General features: G+C 44.3%; 1 protein-coding gene across 5 annotated transcripts in view; it reads left to right on the forward strand.

Moving 5' to 3' along the window:
* Positions 1-25,584, forward strand: part of ddc (dopa decarboxylase) — a 307,592-nt gene that overhangs the window by 111,905 nt on the left and 170,103 nt on the right. For all 5 annotated transcript variants that reach the window (XM_070881160.1, XM_070881159.1, XM_070881162.1 and 2 more), the window contains exon 4: positions 5,185-5,304. In XM_070881160.1, the coding sequence (XP_070737261.1) occupies positions 5,185-5,304 (120 nt within the window). The remainder of the gene's footprint in view (positions 1-5,184; positions 5,305-25,584) is intronic.

Raw genomic sequence — 25,584 nt, forward strand, 5'->3', positions numbered from 1 at the left:
CCTAAGCAGCAGTCTGGCATCTGCTGGGGATGGGCCCCACCCGAAGTCCTCGAAGTCCTTGGCGTCCTCAGCGGCGGCGGGGACCGCCCGCCCAGCATCTCATGGGGGGGGGCCCGTACCAGCAGGCTGTTTGAGCGCTCCCGGTGCTGCAGTAAGTGAGTAGAAACTTTTAATTTTTTAATTATTGATTGATTTTTTATTTTTTTTATTTCTTAATTTTTTTTGATTGATTTATTGGTTGATTTATTGATTTATTGATTTGTTTATCATTTATTATTGATGGTGGCTCTTTATTTGTAAAAGTGAAGTGTTTAATGCTTGTAAAATCCCCTAACTTCACTCTAGCTTCCCTTCCCCCCATCTCTCGCTCCCTGCGCCTAATTTATAAAGTGTAGGCAACGTTTTTCTGAGCGTACAAAAATCTACACTTACTCCATTCTAAGTTAGTTTGGAGTAAGTTTTCGCTGCCTAAACTTGCAAAACAGGTGTAAGTGGCTGGTAACGCCCCCTTTTGAAAAAAAACTGTTCTAACTTACGAGAATTGGAGCAAACTAAATGCCGAGAATTGCAATTTCTAAGATACTCCATTCTAAACTAATTGCTCCAAAAAAATAGGAGCAACTCGAGCCGAAACTTGAGCCCATAATGTGGAGAAATGTGAAGTTATCCACTTTGGTAGGAAAAATAGAAAAGCAGAGTCTTTTTTAAATGGTGAGAGATTGGGAAATGTTGGTGTTCAGAGGGACCTGGGTGTCCTTGTACACGAATCACTGAAAGTTAACATACAGGTACAGCAAGCAATTAAGAAAGCAAATGGTATGTTGGCCTTTATTACAAGAGGATTTGAGTATAAGAGTAAAGACATCTTACTGCAATTACATTGGGCCCTGGTGAAACCGCACCTGGAGTATTGTGTACAGTTTTGGTCTCCTTACCTAAGGAAGGATATACTTGCCATAGAGGGAGTGCAACAAAGGTTTACCTGGCTGATTCCTCGGATTGGGGTATTGTCCTATGAGGAGAGATTGAGTAGACTAGGCCTATATTCACTAGAGTTTTGAAGAATGAAAGGTGATTTAATTGAAACATACAAAATTCTTCCAGTGCTTGACAGGGTAGATGCAGAGAGGATGTTTCCTCTGGCTGGGGTGTCTAGAATCAGGGGCACAGTCTCAGAATAAGGGGTCGGCCATTTAGGACTGGGATGAGGAGAAACATCTGCACTCAGAGGGTGGTGAATCTTTGGAATTCTCTACCCTACAGGGTTGTGGAGGCTCAGTCATTGTGTATATGAGGATGGGATCAGTGCATTAGTGAGAAATGATATTGGCTCAGAGGATCAAGATGTTGAATCAGTTTGGGTGGAGATAAAGAATAATAAAGGGAAAAAGTTGCTGGTGGGCATCGTCTAATAGTAGCTACACAGTTGGACGGAGTATAAATCAAGAAATGATGGAGGCTTGAAATAAAGGAACGGCAATAATCATGGGTGATTTTAACTTTCATATTGATTGGACAAAGCAAATTGGCCAGGGTAGCCTTGAGGACGATTTCATAAAGTGTATCCGGGATAGTTTCCTTGAACAGTACGTTACGGAACCGATCAGGGAGCAGGCTATCTTAGATCTAGTACTGTGTAATGAGGCAGGATTAATACATGATCTTGCAGTAAAAGATCCTCTAGGAATGAGTGACCATAATATGGCTGAATTTCAAATTCAGTTGGAGGGTGAGAAAGTTGCTTCTCAAACCAGGGTCCTAAACTTAAATAAAGGAGACTACAAAGGTAGGAGGGCAGAGTTGGCTAAAGTGGACTGGGAAAATAGACTAAAGAATGAGACAGTTGATGAGCAGTGGCAGACATTTAAGGAGATATTTCATAACTCGCAACAGAAGTATATCTCAATGAGAAGGAAAGACTGTAAGAGAAGGGATAACCATCCATGGCTAACTAAGGAAATAAGGCAGGGTATCAAATTGAAAACAAAGGCATACAATGTGGCCAAGACTAGTGGGAGGCCAGAGGATTGAGACATTTTTAAAAGCCAGCAAAGAACGACTAAAAAAATGATTAAGAGAGGGAAGATAGATTATGAAAATAAACTAGCATGAAATATAAAAAGAGATAGTAACAGTTTCTACAGGTACATAAAAAGGAAAAGAGTGGCGAAAGTAAATGTTGGTCCCCTGGAGGATGAGACTGGGGAATCAATAATGGAGAACAGGGAAATGGCAAAAATGTTGAACAAATATTTTGTACCAGTCTTCACGGCAGAAGACACTAAAAACATCCCAATAGTGGATAATCAAGGGGCTATAGGTAGGGAGAACTTAATACAATCACCATCACTAATGAAGTAGTACTAGGTAAAATAATGGGACTAAAGGCGGAGCTGATGCCTTACATCTTAGGGTCTTAGGAGAAGTGGCTGCAGAGATAGTGGATGCATTGGTTGTAATCTACCAAAATTCCCTGGATTCTGGGGCAGTCCCAGTGGATTGGAAAACTGCAAATGTAATGCCCCTATTTAAAATAAGAGGCAGACAAAAAGCAGGCAACTATAGACCAGTTAGGCTAACATCTGTCGTTGGGAAAATGCTGGAGTCCATTATTAAGGAAGCAGTAGCGGGACATTTGGAAAAGCATGATTCAATCAAGCAGAGTCAACATGGTTTTATGAAAGGGAAATCATGTTTGACAAATTTGATGGAGTTCTTTGAAGATCTAACGAGCAGGGTGGATAAGGGGGGGACCAGTGGATGTGGTGGATTTGGATTTCCAGAAAGCATTCGATAAGGTACCACATAAGAGGTTATTGCACAAGATAAAAGCTCACGGGTTGGGGGTAATATATTAGCATGGATAGAGGATTGGCTAACTAACAGAAAACAGAGAGTTGGGATAAATGGATAATTTTCCAGTTGGCAAACTGTAACTAGTGGGGTGCCGCAGAGATTGGTGCTGGGTCCTCAACTATTTACAATCTATATTAATGACTTGGTTGAAGGGACTGAGTGTAATGTAGCCAAGTTTTCTGATGATACAAAGATGAGTGGGAAAGCAAATTGTGAGGAAGACACAAAAAATATGCAAAGAGATACAGGCTAAGTCAGTCGGAAAAAATTTGGCAGATGGAGTATAATGTGGGAAAATGTGAGGTTATCCACTTTAGCAGAAATAATAGAAAAGCAAATTATAATTTAAACGGAGAAAAATTGCAAAGTGCTGCAGTACAGAGAGACCTGGGGATCTTTGATCATGAAACACAATATGTTAGTATGCAGGTACAGCAAGTAATCAGGAAGGCAAATGGAACGTTGGCCTTTATTGCAAGGGGTATAGAATATAAAAGCAGGGAAGTCCTGCTACATCTGTACAGGATATTGGTGAGGCCACATCTGGAGTACTGCGTACAGTTTTTGTCTCCATATTTAAGGAAGAATATAGTTGCATTGGAGGCTGTTCAGAGAAGATTCACTAAGTTGATTCCGGAGATGAGGGGGTTGACTTATGAGGATAGGTTGAGTAGGTTGGGCCTATACACATTGGAGTTCAGAAGAATGAGAGGTGATCTTATTGAAACTTATACGATTATGAGGGGGCTTGACAAGGTGGATGCAGAGAAAATATTTCCACTCGTCGGGGAAACTAAAACTAGGGGACATAGTCTTAGAATAAGGAGCCTCCCATTTAAAACTGAGATGAGGAGAAATTTCTTCTCTCAGAGGGTTGTAAATCTATGGAATTCTCTGCCTCAGGGAGCTGTGGAGGCTGGGTCATTGAATATATTTAAGGTGGAGATAGACAGATTTTTGAGCGATAAGGGAGTAAAGGGTTATGGGGAGCAGGCAGTGAAGTGGAGCTGCGGGGCAGAAAGGGGTCAACTATCAGGAGAAGAGCTATCCTAGAATCAACTATCAGGAGAAGAGCTCTCCAACCACCCCTCAAAGAATCGCACACCCTCTCGTGCACTGTGCAAAGAAATTAAGTTGAGGGAAGAGAAGAATAGCTTCTCAGCACCACCTTTCTCCACTGAGCACATAATTGAGGCCTGGAGGAGGGAAGGCTCACAATCCCCCTCCCCACCAAGTGGAAAATCTCTAGCATTGGGCCAGAGGAGAAACCCACCCCCTCTGGAGAAGAAAACCCAGGCCTGAAGGCAAGAGGTGCTGCTGCTCATTGCTACCCTCCTCCCCGCTGAGATAGTTTGGTGTCCCCAACCTTTTTTCTACTTGTTCCTTTCCCTCTTCTTATTCACCCATGATTTGTTCCCTCTTCTCCATCTAATCCTTCTCTTGCTGTCTCTCTCCTGCTTCCACTCCCCTCTCTTCAACTCTCCTACCTGTTGCTTCATTCTTCCCCCTCCTTTCCACCTCCTTCATCCACCTCATGTCGCCCTTTCCCCCTCTTCCCTTTCACTGCCCCCCTCTTCCATCTTCCTTCTGCCTTCCATCTGCCTCCTCCGCACCCTAGTGCTAATTTTCCCCCTGCCCTCTAACTTTGCTTAGCTTGAAAACTGCACTTGGTATTGACTACTGTGTGTAATGTGACAGGAGATTGATTATTTTTAAAATTTAAATCCTCAACCCTGCCTTACCCCATCAGAGAGGCAGGGTACCACTCCAATTTTACCGAACCTCATTGGGATGGACACCTCTTCCTTCCTTGATTATTAAGATGACATCCTCCTTGGGAATTGGGGTGCAGTTGGTGATTATGGCAATAGCCAGCCGGAGACTTACTCTACTGCACTGAAACTGGCAGAGCAGGGCCTCTGAAAACTTGGGATCTAACTTTCTAGCTGAAATATGGTGTACAGGTTTGTGAAGGTGCTTTATTCTGACACTTCTGTATCTTCAGCAATTCAAATAATTACAACTCCAAAACACTATCAGTGTGAATTTCCTTGGAACTTCAGTGGAAGTTCGGCAGAAACCCCAGTTGCCTGTGGCAGAGTGGAAGAAACCCTGAGGAAATTCACCCCAAAAGTATTTTGGTGTTGTGATTATTTGAACAATGTTAAACATGTAATAACATTATGTTATTCTTTTTGGACTAACTCAGTACATTCACTTACTCATTAAAAATTATTTTATTTTGAATGGTATTCAAAAATGTAAGTATATCTGAAGTGACATATCTAAACTCATAAGGTGTAAGTGAATTTCTGGTTCTGCCTTTAGGCTGCAAGCCCTGCATGTACAGAGTTGGAGACTGTGATGCTTGACTGGCTGGGGAAGATGCTGGATCTGCCTGAAGAGTTTCTAGCTGGGACTAGCAGCGGAGGTGGTGGAGTGATACAGGTAAGAAAAGATTCAGTAAAAGATTGTAAAGAATTCTATTGTATTATAATTGCCAAGAAATTGCTGGAAAAATAATGACGAGTTCACAACACCCGCCATTATTAATTTATTAAAAAAACAGCAATTTGAGTTGCAAATCACATTGCTGGATAACTTTTGCCGTTCTGCAGTTAGTGAACCAAATTTTTTGCATGCTAGTGCTTGGGGTTATTATAAAGAGATAGGAGGTCCTCTCCCACCAATCCACTCCTGTCCCAGGGTCTACCACCCTTTTCCTAGCAGTCCCTGGGAGTGGTGATATCAATGGCAGCAAAAAAAATCGTGCAGCTTGCTGGGCCCTGCTTTCCTGCCACCATTTACATGCAGTACGTGCTAAAGGGACAGCCGGCTGCCTTCTCTGCATCTCCTGTGCTCTCTAGCAAGGAGACTCTACTGCTGTCCCTGTTTCCACCATCTGCTGTTGCTCACTTGTGAAGTGTGAGACACCAGTTGATAACTCTATGGCCCACAGGCCCACCGAGGTATATGTATCTGCGCTGGCACTGGTTGCAATTGGGGCTGCTGATACTACACCCTCAGGAGACGTTTTCCTCCTCCAGCTGGACAGTGGGGCAGGGGGCAGTTGATGGATCTGTGGGAGAATAAAGAGATGAATTAGAAGTGTTATAATAAGAATGGGTAATATTACCATTATGCACATGATGGCATTTCACTGGCTGATGACATTAGTCATCATATGACTGCTGTATGCCACATGGCTGTATGAGATGTAATTCTGTCACCAGGTTGCTGGGATGTCCCCCTCTCTCTGTCTTGCACTGGCAGAAGCTCTACAACTCCTGATATCTCCAGGGTCCCTCCTTTACTGGTGTGAGTTGGGTGAATATTGGAGGGCCACCTCCAGTTCTCTGCCTCTGTTGTGTATGTATATACCCTGTACACTCAATGTACAGTTACATAAGACCAATGAATGTATCTTTACACTGCATACAATATGCCTGTACCACCAGAGGGTGCAACAGTTGGAGACCTAAAGATCACCTGCACACTGCAGGTAACCAGGTATAAAAGGGAGCTCATCTTACTATAACATCATTCAGGAGCTGCAATAAATGGACTAAGGTCACAACAGTTCAAGTGCAATACCTTACCTCGTGGAGTTATTACTAGAGTGCCTGCAAACACTACAATTGACGACGACAATACAAATTCCATGCGAAAAATGGCTAACCTTGGCAACTTTCAACAATTCACTGATGGGGAAGATTGGGATGCCTTTGTGGAAAGGCTAGAATGATGATGATGATTTCATTGCGAACCACCTGGCTGGAAACACACCGACCTCGCTGGCTGATAAGCGCCGAGCCATCCTGCTCAGCAGTTGTGGGCCCGCCGTTCATGGCCTTGTCAGGGTCTTGCTAGCCCCAGAGAAGACAACAACGAAAACATTCGCGGAGCTAGTAACTCTGATACAGGAACAGCTTAAGCCAAAGGAGAGCATCCTAACAGCCAGACACTGGTTCTACACACACCGGCGGCCCGAAGGCCAAGAAATCGCAAAATACGCTGCAGACCTGAGACGAATGGCTGCACCATGTGATTTTGGCTACCACCTCACCGAAGCACTGAGGGTCATCTTTGTTATCGGAATCGGCCACGAAGGACTCCTCTACACCATCGTCACCCTGCAGAAAGCAATTAACGTGAGCCAAGCGTTCATGGCCTCGGCCTGCGATCTCAGAAGGATAATGACTCAACCCCAGGACTCCAACACGGCAAGTACAGTGAACCGAATGGAGCCTTTCAGAGGCAAGACTGTGACCCCGAGCCCTGCAACCCTGAGTCCGCTGCAGTGAACCAACCGGCCAGCCCCATGCTGGTGCTGTGGAGGAAATCACAGAGCCCACCTATGCAGATACAGAGACTATACTTGCAAGGGCTGTAACACTAAAGGCCATCTACAGAGAATGTGTAAAATAAATTTTACTCACCGAGCCGCTGAAGAGTTGGCCGATCATCCGGGCTCCAACGTTGATGAAGACGAAGAGAGAGCCCAGGAGGCAGCTCAGCCCCAGGAAGAGGTGTACGGAGTGTTTACCTGCTCCACTGAGAGCTCCCCGTTGAAGATAGAAGTTGAAATCAATGGTGTTCCAGTCTCGATGGAGGTCGACACAGGGGCGAGCAAGTTGCTGATGAACCAGGCGGCCTTCGAGAAACTCTGGGCCAACCCTATTGAACAATCTAAAATGCTACCAATCCAGGTGAAACTGCTCACTTACACAAACAACACCATCCCCCAGTCGTTGGCAGCGTGGATGTCCAGGTGTCCTACGGTGCCGCGATGCACAAGCTACCTTTGTGGATCATTGCTGGTGATGGTCCCACGCTGCTAGGAAGAAGTTGGATGAAGCAAATCCAAATGTGTTAGAGCTGAGAAAGCCTCCAGGCCCCAGCAATCGACGTCCTAGGCAGCCCCAAATTTGGATCCATCGCAGCACCTGAAGATCCTACCATCCAGCTCGACTGCGCGGCGACAGCACAGACCGCACTACCCAACGGCGAGATGATTCAACCCGAACGGACAGAACACACCTTCCGGGCCGTGGTAGGACTCAGAAGGGAGAAGATCAACACAGAAGGTATTTCCCTGGCTTCAGTGGCAGAACCTGGGGAGAGAAGCCTACCTCGAGGAGAGTGAAAAGATGGCGCCCGCACCACGAGGCGAAGTGCCTGAAATCAAGATGGCCGCGACCAGACCATAAGGGGCAGCGTTGAGGGAGCAACACGTGATGCCGAGCAGCGAACCGGATTGGGGTAAAGATTGGGGTAACCAGCAACCCAGAACAATTAAAGGGACAGTTCCACTTTTTGTACTGCGATGCCGGTGATACTAATGTGAGACATGTAATTAGCAAATGCAAATATTTAACTGTACCGTTGAACAGTGATGCTGGTAGGATATGTGGAAAAGGTGTAATTGATGAACACAAGTATCTAAATGTAACATTGTACAGCGATGCTGGTAATATACATGGAAAATATGCAATTGAGAGTAAAGATGTACTTGACAAATGTGAACCGGTACCTGAGAGCGATCGGAGCCAATGTATCATGAATGTAAACAATGGAATAATGTGCGATGCCTGGTTCAAGATGCACGCCAAGAAAACCAAGGGCAACCTGCCGTTTGAAGCACCCAGGTCCAGCGGGCTACCCGATCATGTAGCCTGCCTCCGGGACTAAGGCAATGCCCCAGGGAGTGTGGCCACACAGTGGGAGCTTACCCACTGCAGGGCCAGCGATCAGCGGATGGCACAGGCACCACTACTGGCACCCTGCCCCAGATCAGCCTGATTCCTCTGGCCACCAGGGCCAGCACCGGGAGCAAGAGGCCAGTGCCCTCCAGCCCTCCCGATGGGACCTGTGATGACCAGGCTCCCACTACTGCTGAAGGGCAGCAGGGAGACCCTGCAGCCCTCAAAGGAGGACAGGGAAACCACACATTCCTGTGGCTCTGCCCATCACTAGGCAATGGCAAAGGCCCTGAGATCCAGCCAAGGGAGCGATTCGAGCCAACCCAGCTGGCAGGGGTGCAGCACCGCCATCAGACAACCTGGACACAGTCCAGGCACTCTGGAACTAGCGTCCTCACCCACCTGCACCTACACCCCAGGATTAAGACCGCAATACCATGTATGTACCTTACCTGTAAAATGTACTTGTTCCACTACTGCTAAACCCAAATAGTCATGTAACCAATCCTATTTTTTGTACATGTATGTAATTGCAACTGTCGCGCCACACACATGGTCTATGGGGGCGGGGGGGGGAAATGGGGGTATGTAGCCATGGACACATGGATCGCACCCAGAACCCACTCAATCCCCACTTCAACCTCCAACCGTCCACTGCTGACCATTTCCCAATGTTGTGGCAATAAAGACTTGGTGGTCCACAGGGAGAGTGCCATTCCCAAGCACAGACAAAGTGCAAGGGCTTTGGGCACTTAAGTCAAGGGTCAGAGCACACAGTGCAAAGGCCAGTGGTACAAGACTTAGGGGGGAGTGACGTTGTGTATGTATATACCCTGTACACTCAATGTACAGTTACATAAGACCAATGAATGTATCTTTACACTGTATACAATATGCCTGTCCCACCAGAGGGTGCAACAGGTGGAGACCTAGAGGTCACCTGCACACCGCAGGTAACCAGGTATAAAAGGGAGCTCATCTTACTGTAACCTCATTCAGGAGCTACAATAAATGGATTAAGGTCACAACAGTTCAAGTGCAATACCTTACCTCATGGAGTCATTACTAGAGTGCCTGCAAAGACTACAGCCTCTCCCACATTTTCTGAGCTCTTTTCTCCCGCAGGAGGGAAAGAAGAGAAGTTTGAGTGAGAGTGATGAAATGAGTATAAGAAATGGATGGGTTACATCAGTAGAGGGTGACTGAGGGATTGGGATGCCAATGCCAAATGGTCTCCTTCAGTGGTGTACCTTGCTATGATTGCATTAGGATGAGGGTGAGTGTGAGGGGTGGTTAGTCAGATGGGGATGTGAGTATATACATGGAGAAAAAAGGATGGTTGAATGTGCAAGAAATGTTGGTGTGAGGAATGATGATGTGCAGGAGTAAGCTTGGGAAGGCAGAATGATGGGGATGTAATGACGGGCACATCAGGATGAAGGTGAGTGTGGCATTGCACTCACCTTTCAAGACCTCATGAGATCATTGAATCATTTCCTGCACTGAATTCAGCTCCTCCTGACCACATCCCTCTAGCCAAGCTCTTTTGGTGTCATTTAGAGGTCTCCTGCACCTATCTGCAGGGAACAGACATCCCTGCTGCTCTCACTGTCTCCACCAGAGTATGCAGGGATGAGTCAGAAAATCGTGATTCAGCCCTCTGACTTTGACATTCCATCATTGATGGTTTAGAATAGTACTCAGCCTTTTGTATTTCAGTTTCCATATTCCTCTAGCAACCTTCAAATGAGTTGAGTGCAAGGCTATTTTAAATATCACCGCTGGAAACGAGTCATCAATGACGTCATCAGACCTGCTCCATTTAATTGGGCCGGGAAACGCACATGACTGCTTTAAGTGGGGCCATTAATTTAAAGTCACCCTGAAAAACGTGCTGAGTAGAACATCTTGCTCCCGACCTGCTACATGTCCCGAAGGCTCCCGACCTGACTCCATGGTAAAAATTTCGACCTACATCAGTGTTATGTATGAATAAAGAGTCTGACCAGATACTGTGAGCTCAAAGTAAAGTGTGACCGTAGTCTTTTATTACAGGTCTCCAGAGTGCCTCTCCAGCCTGTGAGGCCTCCATAAGTACAGGTGCTCCCAAGGGATTGTGGGATCCCTTGGGACTCCAGGGGATGAGCCCTCTGGTGGTTACACAAGGTATTTATAAGTTTACATATATATAACAGTCAGAATGGTGATGTGGCAGTTGACCGTACCCTGATTTTCTTATTTTTTCTGCCGCTATTCTGTTTGATTTCAGATAGTGGAGAAAAATCCAGGCCTCTCTTTTCACCTGAGCTATGCAGGGTTATTTACTGGTAATTTCCTTGTGAGTCACATATGGTTAAAGCAAACTCAAACTGTGGTGATGATAATAGTGATTTGTACCAAAGATGTGCATTTATTTCAGGTAGGGAAAGCAATAACTGTTCAAGAGCGGTGATCTTTATTTTGATAAAAATAGCTCGAATATCACAGCCTGTGGGCCATCAGTCCCATTATTTGATGCTTATCTTTCGCAAATGTCATTCTTTTTCCTAGAAGCCTGTGATTGCTTGCAATTTCAGCATCTACAAAATTATTAAATGTCTATGGTGGTAAAAACCTTTCCAACTTAATTGGAATCTGTGAAGCTGTTGCTGACATTGATTTCCTGCATCCTGCAATAAAAGCAGGCAGCATAAATCCATTTTTGTTTTGAGATGTAATTTTGATGTCAGCAATGCATGTGTTTGAATGTTATTTGGTCATCTGTTGTGTCTGTCACCTGGTGGTGAACAGATTCCAAATATATTTAACTGACACTTGAAAAAGCCAGAAGATGAAAGGAAACTACAGCTATAGATTTTTGACAAGTGAGAGAATATGCGTCAGCTTTGACCAGTTTTGCTTTTCCACTTATGCATGGCTCACCATAGCAACAATTGTCTGTATTGTGCCAGCAGTGGAGTAAAATGTACCTAAGCAACTTATTATGAGTTTTCCTCTCTACTAGCACTGTTATAAAAAGCTGCAAAGCAGAGTGCTCTGTGATATACAAGGAGTATAAATCATCTTTTTAGGAATCCAGCAATTGTACGGCATAAATTGCAAAGTTCCACTGCCAGTGAGGACCTCACTTCACACAAATGTGCATCAGAGATAGGGCCAGGCTGGCAGCGGAGCCTTAAAATTTCTACCCTTGTATATAAACTATTAGAATCATGGGTCAGCCAACCAAGGTGAGGAAGCTTAAGTGTTAGAGTGTCCTTCAGCTCTGTCAAATGACCTTCTGATTGGGGATGGGTACCATTTTTGCTTTATCTATCATAACCCCTGATCTTAATGCTTATTGAAATATGATAACAAAAAAGGACCCCATTGTAGCAGCTACCACTAAGTATGACTGATGAAAGTTAATTTATTAATTTAAATATTTTGTGCTTATTGAATCAAGAGAAAATGCACTTACTAATTAATTAATCTATAATAGAGTAGTTGGTAGTTCATGTATAAAACTCATTTTGTCAAATTAGTATCAGCTGGGTATTGCTTCGCATTTACTATTCCCTATTTTTCTTCGGTCATATACCTCCAGATCAAAGGAATCATTTAATTAATTTTAGCAGATGAATAATTCATGCTCCAATTCTTGTGGGTGAAGCACTCCGTTGAGAGCACAAATTCATAAAATTACTCCTCAAAATTAGGCTGGTCTCAATAGACAGTTTCAGGTTTCCTTGTGAAGCTACTCCCTGTGGAGTGGCTACATGGTTTTAAATTAAGTGAAATAGCAAATTAGCTTTATCATGCAAATGGGTAATCTGAATTTATATTTAAAATCAAGGAAAATTTAATGTTGGTGGAAGGCATTGTCATATTGTGTCTATGCCAGTGCTTACTCTATTCTGAGGCTATCTAATCAAATCACATTTCCCTGCTATTTCATCATCCTTTAATATTTTTACTCAAGTGTTTATCTAATTCCCTCTTAAATGCTGTGATTGACTCAGCTACAATAGGCAGGTGATAGTTCATTCCATATTCTAAAAATTCTTAGCATGAAACATTTCTTTTAAACTCCCCTTTATTCTTTTAACACCAATCCTAAATTTGCATCTCCTTGTTACTGATTCATAGATCAGAGGAAATAATCCTTAATAATCTATCCTCTTTTTATTGCAATTATCCTTTGGTTACAGCAGTTGGTGTGGAAAATATTGTATCTGATCTAGTATGCATGGTGCATTCTTGGAATGACTGAGCTTTGCCCATTGGTTAGATTGTGGATGACCAATGGTACTAATTCCAGGTAGTAGCAACGGCGCTAATGTGCACTGCTGTACTCACCTGCTGTGTCAATACTGATATAAGAACATAAGAACATAAGAAATAGGAACAGGAGTAGGCCATACAGCCCCTCGAGCCTGCTACGCCATTCAATAAGATCATGGCTGATCTGATCATGGACTCAGTTCCACTTCCCTGCTCGATCCGCGTAACCCCTTATCCCCTTATCATTTAAGAAACTGTCTATTTCTGTCTTAAATTTATTCAATGTCCCAGCTTCCACAGCTTTCTGAGAGAAGAAATTTTTCATCTCTGTTTTAAATGGGCAGCCCCTTATTTTAAGATCATGCCCTCTAGTTCTAGTCTCTCCCATCAGTGGAAACATCCTCTCTGCATTCACCTTGTCAAGCCCTATAATCTTATACGTTTCGATAAGATCACCTCTCATTCTTCTGAATTCCAATGAGTAGACGCCCAACCTACTCAACCTTTCCTCATAAGTCAATCCCCTCATCCCCGGAATCAACCTAGTGAACCTTCTCTGAACTGCCTCCAAAGCAAGTATATCCTTTCGTAAATATGGAAACCAAAACTGCACGCAGTATTCCAGGTGTGGCCTCACCAATACCTTGTATAGCTGTAGCAAGGCTTCCCTGCTTTTATACTCCATCCCCTTTGCAATAAAGGCCAAGATACCATTGGCCTTCCTGATCACTTGCTGTACCTACATACTATCCTTTTGTGTTTCATGCACAAGTACCCCCAGGTTCCACTGTACTGCAGCACTTTGCAATCTGTCTCCATTTAAATAATAACTTGCTCTTTAATTCTTTTTCTGCCAAAGTGCATGACCTCACACTTTCCAACATTATACTCCATCTGCCAAATTTTTGCCCTCTCACTTAGCCTGTCCATGTCCTTTTGCAGATTTTTTGTGTCCTTCTCACACATTGCTTTTCCTCCCATCTCTGTATCGTCAGCAAACTTGGCTACGTTACACTCAGTCCCTTCTTCCAAGTCGTTAATATAGATTGTAAATAGTTGGGGTCCCAGCACTGATCCCTGCGGCACCCCACTAGTTACTGGTTGCCAACCAAAGAATGAACCATTTATCCCGATTCTATGTATTGTAAATGAACACTGCAGGTCCCATTGATGCGGATAGGCATACTGTAGTCTTTGCGTTCATGGGTCTCTTACATTGTTTATTATATCCAGAAAGAATATTACAGAGAGTCTGAAATTAACTTGAGTGTTGATCGAACATAACAAATACCTGATGGGTTTTGATTATGGTATCACGCAAACCCTTTCCAAATTTTAAATGCTTCTATTAGATTGTCCCCTCCCCCAACCTTCTCTGCTTTAGTGGAAACAGTCCAAGTTTTTCAAGTCCCTTATCATAACTATAGACTTTTGTCACTAATATCATCCTGGTAAATTTATGTTGCAGTCTTTCCATAGCTCCAGTATCCTTTCTATCATATAGTGCCCAAGATTGCATATAGTATCCTATATTCCAATTGTGGCTTAACCAACTTCTTGTACAGATTCATCATCCCTGCTTGTTTTTGTGTCAAATGTATAAACCCAAATCCCCTTTGCCCTTTTATGCATTTAAAAACATCTGAAAGCTGCTTTTGAAGATCTGTGTATCTGAACCCCTGGAATTCTCTGTTCCTCCATTTTGTTAAGAGATTTTTTCTGTTTAGGTTATATATTTTTCTCTTTTTACCAAAATGTACCATTTCACAGTTATCTGCATTTTTCATGTATCAGCTCTGTCTATGCCTCCTGCAGTCTCTTGCTTTCTTTGTCACTGTTTGCCATGTCTCCTAATTTGATGTTATCAGCAAACCTAGATATTAGTCGCTCGATGCCCAAGTCGATACCCGAGGCCTCAACCCAGAACATGGCACTAGCTACATTTTGCCAATATAAGAAACACCTATTCACTTTTACTCTGTACTATCTATCCTTCAGCTTTTACTCTATCTATGCCACCACTTTTCCAAGCACTTTTGGTCAATCAGATATACCGCAGCTACTGCATCCTTTTGTCTAATTATTTAATAATTTCCTCGAGTAATTTGATTAATAGCTCTACAAGATCTGCTCATTAGAAATATATTTTGCTTAACCCATGCTATGGGTACAGTGGTGCTGTGGTTGTGTTACTGGATAAATAATCCAGAGGCCTGGACTAATAATCAAAAGAATGTGAGTTCAGATCCCACCACTGCAGTTTACGAATTTGAATTTAGTTAAATGAAATCTGGAAATAAAAAGTGACCGTGGGCTAGACGTTCCTCTTCATTTTCGGCGGCTTTCTCGGCGGTACAGCTCTTTTTCGGTAGAAAACCACCCGGCGAAAGTCTCCTCTTCATTTTTTAAAGAATTCTGCCAACATTTTCAGCAGCCGCTGGGGAACAGACTGCCCACGTGCACCTGCGTGCACCGCCGAGAAAGCCGCCACCTTCCAAGTTTTGCCTCAACGGTGGCCCATACGTAAGATCGAAAAAACTGCCCATGAAAAGCTGCTGGAAGCATGTGGTAGGTATACTCTAATCAAGAAATAATCGAGGCTTGCAAGAAAGATAATCATGGGTGATTTTAATCTTCATATTGATTGGACAAATCAAATTGGCAAAGGTAGCCTGGAGGAAGAATTCATAGAGTGTATGCAGGATGGTTTCTTCGAACAATACTGTTATGTATTTAACCCATTGTAACCTGTATTTCACGACCACCAGGGGCCCTACCTGTTGGAGTCCCAAGGGATCCCAGCATCCCTTGGGAGCACGGTATATAGCAGGCCACCCACGAGGTACCTGCACTCTGGAGCCTTATTAAAGGAGCTAAGGTCACACTTGCCCATTGTACACAGTACTCAGTTTCATCCTTTATTATGAGCATAGCAATTGGCGACGAGGTAACAAACAATCACGCAAAAATGCAAAGAACAGTTGGTATCCTGGAGAAGTTCTCAGAAGGAGATGATTGGGAGGCCTTCGTAGAGAGACTCGACCAATACTTCGTGGCCAATGAGCTGAAAGGGGACGAGAATGCTACCAAACGAAGGGCGATCCTCCTAACTGTCTGTGGGGCAACAACCTATGGCTTCATGAAGAATCTCCTAGCTCCGGCAAACCCAACAGAGAAATCCTACGAAGAATTCTGTATGCTGGTCCGGGAGCACCTAAATCCAAAGGAAAGCATTTTGATGGCGAGATATCGGTTCTACACGTGTCAACGATCGGAGGGCCAGGAAATGGCGAGCTATGTCGCTGAACTGAGTTTGAGGGATTCCTAGAACAAATGCTTAGAGACTTTTTGTACTGGGCATTGGCCATGAGACAATCCTTTGCAAACTGTTGACTGTAGAAACTCCAAACCTAAGTAAAGCCATAATGATAGCCCAGGCATTTATGTCCACCAGCGACAACACCAAACAGATTTCGCGGAGTAAAGAAGTTTCAGCCAGTACTGTGCATAAAGTAACGTCAGTTTCAAACAGAAATATACATGGCAGAACGTACACGCCGGCTGCTGCTGCCCGACCTCAGATGACCCAGAGTCCGCCATCAATCGTTAATGCGAGGCAGTAACCTTGTTGGCGTTGTGGAGGTGATCATCGGCCCCATCAGTGCCGCTTCAAGCACTATGCGTGCAATGATTGCAGAACAATGGGACACCTCCAGCGAATGTGCAGGCGAGCTGCAAACCTTGCAAACCCTGCAAACCACCATGTTGCAGAGGAAGATCGATCCATCAGGCTGAATTGGAGACTCGTACAGAGGAGGCAGAAGTGTACGAGGTACACACATTCACTACGAAATGTCCACCAATAATGTTGAAAGTTGAACTGAACAATATTCCAGTATTTATGGAACTAGACACGGGTGCAAGTCAGTCCATAATGAGTAAAAAGGCCTTCAACAGGCTGTGGGGCAAAAAGGCACACAGGCCCAAGCTCAGCCCCATTCACACCAAACTAAGGACTTATACCAAGGAACTAATCCCTGTAGTTGGCAGTGCAGAAGTCAAAGTCTCCTATGACGGAGCAGTACACGAACTCCCGCTATGGATTGTGCCACGTTGTTTGGCAGAAGCTGGCGGGGAAAAATCCACTGGAACTGGGACGACATCCGAGCGCTTTCGTCCGTCGACGACGCTTCATGTGCCCAGGTTCTGAGCAAATTCCCATCGTTGTTCGAGCCAGGCATTGGAAACTTCTCGGGGACGAAAGTGCAGATCCATTTGGTTCCCATTACGTGACCCATCCACCACAAGGCACGGGCGGTACTGTACATGATGCGTGAGCAAGTGGAAATTGAGCTGGACAGGCTGCAGCGAGAAGGCAACACCACGCCGGTGGAATTCAACGAGTGGGCCAGTCCGATTGTCCCGGTACTTAAAGAGGACGGCACGGTTAGAATTTGTGGGGACTATAAAGTAACAATGAACCGCTTTTCACTACAGGACCAGTACCCACTATCCAAGGCAGATGACCTATTCGCGACCCTGGCTGGAGGGAAGACATTCACCAAGCTGGACCTGACCTAGGCCTACATGATGCAGGAGCTGGAGGAGTCTTTGAAAGGCCTCATCTGCATCAACACGCACAAAGGTCTGTTCATCTATAACCGGTGCCCGTTCGGGATTCGGTCGCCGTGGCAATCTTCCAACGGAACATGGAGAACCTGCTAAAGTCGGTTCCGCGCACCGTGGTTTTCCAGGACGACATACTGGTTACAGGTCAGGACACCATTGAGAACTTGAAGAATCTGGAAGAGGTTCTTAGTCGGTTTGATCGCGTGGGGCTCAGGTTGAAACACTCGAAGTGTGTTTTCCTGGCGAAGGAGGTTGAGTTCTTGGGAAGAAGAATCGCAGCAGACGGCATCTGACCCACCGACGCCAAGACAGAGGCCATCAAGAACACGCCGAGACCACAGAACGTGATGGAGCTGCGGTCGTTCCTGGGACTCCTTAACTATTTCGGTAATTTCCTATCTGGGTTAAGCACCCTGCTAGAACCCCTACATGAGGGAGATGACTGGGTATGCAGGAATTCACAAGAGGCTGCCTTTAAGAAAGCCAGAAAACTGCTTGTCCTGTATAACCCTTGTAAAAGATTAGTGCTAGCTTGCGATGCGTCGTCATATGGGGTCGGGTGTGTGTTACAACAGGCTAGCAAATCGGGGATCTTGCAACCAGTCGCTTATGCGTCCAGGAGTTTGTCCAAGGCCGAAAGGGCCAACAGCATGATTGAAAAAGAGGCTCTGGCTAGCGTTTACCGGGTTTAAAAAATGCACCTGTACTTATTTGACCTCAAATTTGAGCTTGAAACTTACCACAAGCCGCTCATATCACTGTTCTCTGAGAGCAAAGGGATAAACACCAATGCCTCTGCCCGCATCCAAAGATGAACGCTCACGCTGTCGGCATACAACTATGTAATCCGCCATAGACCGGGCACAGAGAACTGCGCAGATGCTCTCAGTCGGCTGCCATTGCCCACCAACGAGGTGGAAATGGCACAGCCAGAGGACTTGCTCATGGTCATGGAGGCATTCGAGAACGAAAAGTCCCCCATTACGGCCCGCCAGATCAGGACCTGGACCAGCCAGGATCCTTTACTGTCCCTGGTAAAAAAATTGTGTCCTCCATGGGAGCTGGTCCAGTGTCCCAGTGGAGATGCAGGAAGCGATTTAGCCATTCCACAGACGCAAAGATGAGCTGTCCCTGCAAGCGGACTGTCTGTTGTGGGGCAATCGCGTGGTCTTACCCAAGAAAGGCAGAGATACATTTATATGTGAACTGCACAGCACACACCCAGGCATTGTAATGATGAAAGGCATAGCCAGATCCCATGTGTGGTGCCTGGCATCGACTCAGATTTAGAGTCATGCATATGCCAGTGCAACATTTGTTCTCAGCTGAGCAATGCACCCAGAGAGGCACCAATAAGTTTGTGGTCGTGGCCCTCCAAACCGTGGTCAAAGATCCACATGGACTATGCGGGACCATTTCAAGGCAAAATGTTTTTGGTTGTCATGGACGCTTACTCAAAACAGATTGAATGTATGATAATGTCATTAAGCCTACCCTCCACTATTGAAAGCCTACGAGCCATGTTTGCCACGCACGGCTTGCCTGATGACCAAGTCAGCGACAATGGGCCGTGCTTTTCCAGTGCTGAATTCAATGAATTCATGACCCGCAATAGGATCAAACACGTCATATCTGCCGTGTTCAAGCCCGCATCCAACGGCCAGGCAGAACGGGCAGTTCAGACCATCAAGCAAAGCTTGAAACGCATGCTGGAAGGCTCCCTGCAGTACCGGCTATCCCGCGTGCTGCTCATCTACCGCACCAGATCCCACTCACTCACCAGGTTTCCCCCGGCCGAGCTGCTCATGAAAAGGGCGCTAAAAACAAGGCTCTCTCTGGTCCACCCTGATCTCCATGATCACGTGGAGGGCAAGCGGCATCAACAAAGTGTGTACCATGACCGTGCAAATTTGTCACGCGATATTGAGATCAATGATCCTGTGTTTGTGCTCAATTATGGACATGGTCCCAAATGGCTCGCTGGCACGGCCACAGCCAAAGAGGGGAGTATGGGGGTTTCAGATCAAATTGGCCAATGGACAAACGCACAGAAAACATTTGGACCAAATCAAATTGCGGTTCACCAACAGCTACAAACAACCCGAAGAAGACACCACCAACTTTGACCCTCCAAACGCACACACAAGTGGCAACCGACATCATGGTTGACCACGAAGCCGAACTGACTATCCGCAGCAGCCCGGCAAGACTGGCTGCCCAGTGAAGAACGAACCAACTCACCCACATCCGCATTTGTACCAAGACGATCGACAAGGGAGCAAAAAGCCCCAGATTGACTTCATGGGGGAGTGATGTTATGTATTTAACCCCTTGTAACCTGTATTACACTACCACCAGAGGGCCTACCTGTGGGAGTCCCAAGGGATCCCAGCATCTCTTGGAGCACAGTATATAAGCAGGCCACCCACGAGGTACCTGCACTCTGGAGTCTTATTAAAGGAGCTAAGGTCACACTTGCTCACTGTACACAGTATTCAATTTCATCCTTTATTATGAGCATAGCAAATACGACGTGGAACCAATCAGGGAGCAGACTATTTTAGATCTGGTAATGTGTAATGAGTGTGGATTAATTAATGATCTCGTAGTGAAGGATCCTCTGGGGAAGAGTGATCATAGCATGGTAGAATTCATGGTCGATTAGCAGTGGCAAACATTTAAGGAGATATTTCATAACTCTCAGCAAAACTATATACTAGTGAAAAAGAAAGACTCTAAGAGAAGGAGGAACCATTCGTGGCTAACTAAGGAACTAAAGGATGGTATAAAATTGAAAACAAAGGCATACAATGTTACAAAGAACAGTGGAAGGTCAGATGAGTGGGAAATGTTTAGAAACTAGAAAAGAATGACTAAAAAAATGATAGAGAAGATGGCTTATGAGCGTAAACTAGCAAGAAATATAAAAACAGACAGTAAGAGCTTCTACAGGTATATAAAAAGGAAGCGATAAAGTAAATATTGGTCCCTTGGAGGATGAGACTTGGGAATTAATAATTGGAAAAGAGGAAATGGCGGAGAATTTGAACAAATATTTTGTATCGGTCTTCACGGTAGAAGACACTAAAAGCATCACAATAATGGATAATGAAGGGGCTATAGGGAGGGAGGAACTTAATACAATCACTATCACTAAAGAGAAAGTATTCGGTAAACTAATGGGACTAAAGGTGGACAAGTCCCCTGGACCTGATGACCTGCATCCCAGGGTCTTAAAAGAGGTGGCTGCACAGATAGCATTGGTTGTAATCTACCAAAATTCCCTGGATTCTGCAGAGGTCCCAGCGGATTGGAAAACCTCAAATATAATTCCCCTATTTAAGAAAGGAGGGAGATAGAAAGCAGGAAACTATAGACCAGTTAGCCTATAGACCAGTTAGCCTAACATCATCAAGGACGTAGTAACAGGACATTTAGAAAATCATAATGCAGTCAAGCAGAGTCAGCATGGTTTTATGAAAGGGAAATCAAGTTTGACAAACTTGCTCAAGTTCTTTGAGGATGTAACGAGCAGAGTGGATAAAGGGGAACCAGTAAATATCATGTATTTGGATTTCCAGAAAGCATTCGATAAGGTGCCACTTAAAAGGTTACTGCACAAGATAAGAGCTCATGGGATTGGGGATAATATATTAGCATGGATAGAGGATTGGCTAACTAACAGAAAACAGAGATAAATGAGTCAGTGCTGGGCCCTCAACTATTTACAATTTATATTAATGACTTGGATTAAGGCACTGAGTGTAATGTAGCCACATTTGCTGATGATACAAAGATAAGTGGGAAAGCAAGTTGTGAGGAGGATGCAAAGAATCTACAAAGGGATATAGACAGGCTAAGTGAGTGGGCAAAAATTTGGCAGATGGAGCATAATGTGGGAAAATGTGAGGCTTTCCACTTTGGTAGGAAAAATAAAAAAGCTAATTATTATTTAAATGGGGAGAGATTACTAAATGTGGTGGTACAGAGAGATCTGGGAGTCCTTGTACATGAAACACAAAAAGTTAGCATGCAGAAACAGCAAATAATTAGGAAAGCAAATGGAATGTTGGCCTTTATTGCAAGGGGGATGGAGTATAAAAGTAGGGAAGTCCTGCTACAACTGTACAGGCTATTGGTGAGGCCACACCTGGTGTACTGCGTACAGTTTTGGTCTCCTCATTTAAGGAAGGATATACTTGCACTGGAGGCAGTTCAGAGAAAGTTCACAAGGTTGATTCCTGAGATGAAGGGTTTGTCATATGAAGAAAGGTTGAGCAGGTTGGGTCTATTCTGATTGGAGTTTAGAAGACTGAGAGCTGATCTTATTGAAACGTAAGATTCTGAGGGGGCTTGACAGGGTAGATGCAATGAGGATGTTTCCCCTCGTGGAGGAATCTAGAACTAGGGGGCATGGTTTCAGAATAAGGGGTCACCCATTTAAAATGGAACTAAGGAGGAATTTTTTCTCTCAGAGGGTTGCGAATCTTTGGAATTCTCTACCTCAGAGAGCTGTGGAGGCTGGGTCATTGAATATATTTTTGAAAGATAAGGGAGTCAAGGGTTACGGGGAGTGGGCGGGGAAGTGGAGTTGAGGTCAGGATCAGATCAGCCATGATCTTATTGAATGGCGGAGCAGGCTCGAGGGGCCAAATGGCCTACTCCTGCTCCTATGACTTATGTTCTTATACAAACTGTTTGCAATTGTTTACCTCAGAACCATTTCCCTTCACAAGACTTTACCTACTGTTAACTTTAGCAAAAAGACTTGCTACCCCTGTTTTATTACCCTAACCCTAAACCATTCATGGGTGATGTCATTACTAACACTTATTCACATACACAAGTGCTTTACACTTCAGTAAACAAGCAATGCCTTCTCCTCATGACACTTCTAAGTCATCATGTTTATATCAGAAAGCCTGACAATGCATTCTTTTTACGACACTTGCAGGAAAATTTTTAACTGCCCGAGATGTCAAACATACATCTCTCCAGGATGTCGAACAATAGTTTCTAATAGTTTTGCTGCTATTAACATGAGGTTAACTGGTCTGTAATTGACAGCTTTTCCCATTTTTTGAACAGGAGTGTTACTTTCACCACTCTCCAGTCTTTTGGTGCAATGCCCATTTCCATAGTTCGTGATCCAGCTAATTCCTCACAAACCTCCCTCTGTATACTTGAGTGTAGTCTCTTTGGATCTGTGACTTATCAGTTTTAAATCATATTAGCCCCCTCCTCTGGTATAACTACAGTTCTTCTTTCACCCTCCTGTGTAAATAAGAAGCAAAATATTTGTCAAGTACTTGTTATTTATTAACCACAGTCAATTGCAAACTGTTTGTATATTATGTTAAAATATCACACTAATTTTTATATATAAATAAAAATCATAAGCCATAATATATCACAGCAGCAGGGTGAGGAGCCTGGGAAGAAAAGGTATTAGAATTGGGCTGGGAGCTAGCGGCACCACAGTTAGCTAGTGGGATGGGAACTGAATGGAATGTAGGAAACGAAGAGATATTATTTATTAATTGAGAGGTGCTATTATTATACAGTTAATTAAAATAGTATTAAAATTAAAATAAATTCAGAAATGGCAGCCCAGAGGACTTAGGAATGGGTAAAATGAGGACCAGGAAGAATAGGTGTAAACATTGAATTGCTACAACACAGTAGGAGGCCATTTGGCCCGTTAAGCCCATGTCGGCTCTCTGCAAGATCACTTCAGTGAGTCCCACTCCCCCGCCCTTTCTCCATAGTCGTGCAATTTTTTTTCCTTCACCTACTTATCCAATTCCCTTTTGAAAGCCACGATTGAATCTGCCTCCACCATTCTGTCAGACAGTGCATTCCAGATCATAACCACTCGCTGCATAAAAACGTTTTTCCTCATGTCACCTTTGGCTCTTCTGCCAATCACCTTAAATCTGTATCCTCTAGTTCTCGACCTTTCCGTCAATGGGAACAGTTTCTCTCTATCTACTCTGTCTGGATCCCTCATGTTTTTGAACACCTCTAGCAAATCTCCTCTCAATCTTCTCTGCTCTAAGGAGAACAACCTCAGCTTCTCCAGTCTACCCACATAACTAGTCCCTCTAAATTGTCAGACTGCTTGTCTGAAATCCAGTTCTGGATGAGCAGAAATTCTTTCCAATCGAATATTGGGAAGACCAAAGCCATTGTTTTCAGTCCCTGCCACAAACTCCGTTCCCTAGCCACTGACTCCATTCTTCTCCCAACCTCTGTCTGAGACTGAACCAGACTGTTCGCAACCTTAATGTCATATTTGACCCTGAAATGAGCTTTCGACCACATATCCGCAGCATAAGTAAGACCGCCTATTTCCCATTTCCACCTCCGTAACATTGCCCGTCTCCGCCCTTGCCTCAGCTCAACGCTGGTGAAGCCATCATCCATGCCTTTGTTACCTCTAGACCTGACTATTCCAATGCACTCCTGGCTGGCCTCCCACATTCTACCTACATAATCTAGAGGTGATCCAAAACTCAGCTGCCTGTATCCTAACTCGCACCAAGTCCCATTCATCTATCACCGCTCGTGCTCGCTGACCTACATTGGCTCCCGGTTAAGCAACGCCTCGATTTCAAAATTCTCCTCCTTGTTTTCAAATCCCTCCATGACCTCGCCCCTCCCTATCTCTGTAACCTCCTCCAGCCCCACAACTCCCCGAGATGTCTATACTCCTCTAATTTTGCCCTCTTGAACATCCCTGATTATAATCGCTCAACCATTGGTGGTCGTGCCTCCTGTTGCCGTGGCCCAAAGCTCTGGAATTCCCTGCCTAAACCTCTCCGCCTCTCTACCTCTCTTTCCTCCTTCAGACGCTTCTTAAAATCTACCTCTTTGACCAGCTTTTGGTCACCTGCCCTAATTTCTCATTATGTGGCTCGGTCTCAAGTTTTTTGTCTCATAATACTCCCGTGAAGTGCCTTGGGATGTTTCACTACACTAAAGGTGCTATATAAATACAAGTTGTTGTTGTTGTGGCCGAACCAGTGTTTTTTAAAGATTCATCATAACTTCCTTGCTTTTGTATTTTATGCCTCTATTTATAAAGCCTAGGATCTTATATGCTTTTTTAACCGCTTTCTCAACTTGTCCTACCACCTTCAACGATTTGTGCACATATACCCCAGGTCTCTCAGTTCCTGCACCCTCTTTAGAATTGTGCCTTTTAGTTTATATTGTCTCTCTTCATTCTTCCTACCAAAATGTATCACTTCTCACTTTTTTGCGTTAAACTTCATCTGCCACTTGTCTGCCCATTCCACCAGCCTGTCTATGTCCTCTTGAAGTCCATTCCTATCCTCCTCACTGTTCACTATACTTCCAAGTTTTGTGTCATCCGCAAGGTTTGAAATAGTGCCCTGTACACACAAGTCCAAATCATTAATATATATAAGAAAAGTAGTGGTCCTAGTACCTATCCCTGGGGAACACCACCTTCCTCCAGTCCGAAAAACAACCATTCATCACTACTCTCTGTTTCCTGTCACTTAGCCAATTTCATATCCATGCTGCCACTCTCCCTTTTATTCCATGGCATTCAACTTTGCTGGCAAGCCTATTATGTGGCACTTTCTCAATTGCCTTTTGGAACTCCATGTACACCACATCAACCGCATTTCCCTCATCAACTCCCTCTGTTACCTCATCAAAAGATTCAATCAAGTTAGTTAAACACAATTTGCCTTTAACAAATCTGTGCTGGCTTCCTTTAATTAATCCACACTTGTCCAAGTGACTGTTAATTTTGTCTTGGATTATCGTTTCTAAAAGCTTGCCCATCACCGAGGTTAAGATGACTGGCCTCTAGTTGCTGCGTTTATCCTTACACCCTTTTTTGAACAAGGGTGCAACATTTGCATACTCTGACACCACTGTATCCAAGAAGGATTGGAAGATTATGGACAGTACCATTGCAATTTCCACCTTTACTTCCTTCAGCATCCTAGGATGCATTCCATCCGGTCCTAGTGACTTATCCACTTTAAGTACAGTCAGCATTTCTAGTACCAACCCTTTTATCAATTTTTATCCCATCCAATATCTCAACTACCTCTTCTTTCACTGTGACTTTGGCAGCATCTTCTTCCTTGGTAAA

The sequence above is a fragment of the Pristiophorus japonicus genome, chromosome 5, assembly GCF_044704955.1.
Source record: "Pristiophorus japonicus isolate sPriJap1 chromosome 5, sPriJap1.hap1, whole genome shotgun sequence".
Lineage (NCBI taxonomy): Eukaryota > Metazoa > Chordata > Chondrichthyes > Pristiophoridae > Pristiophorus > Pristiophorus japonicus.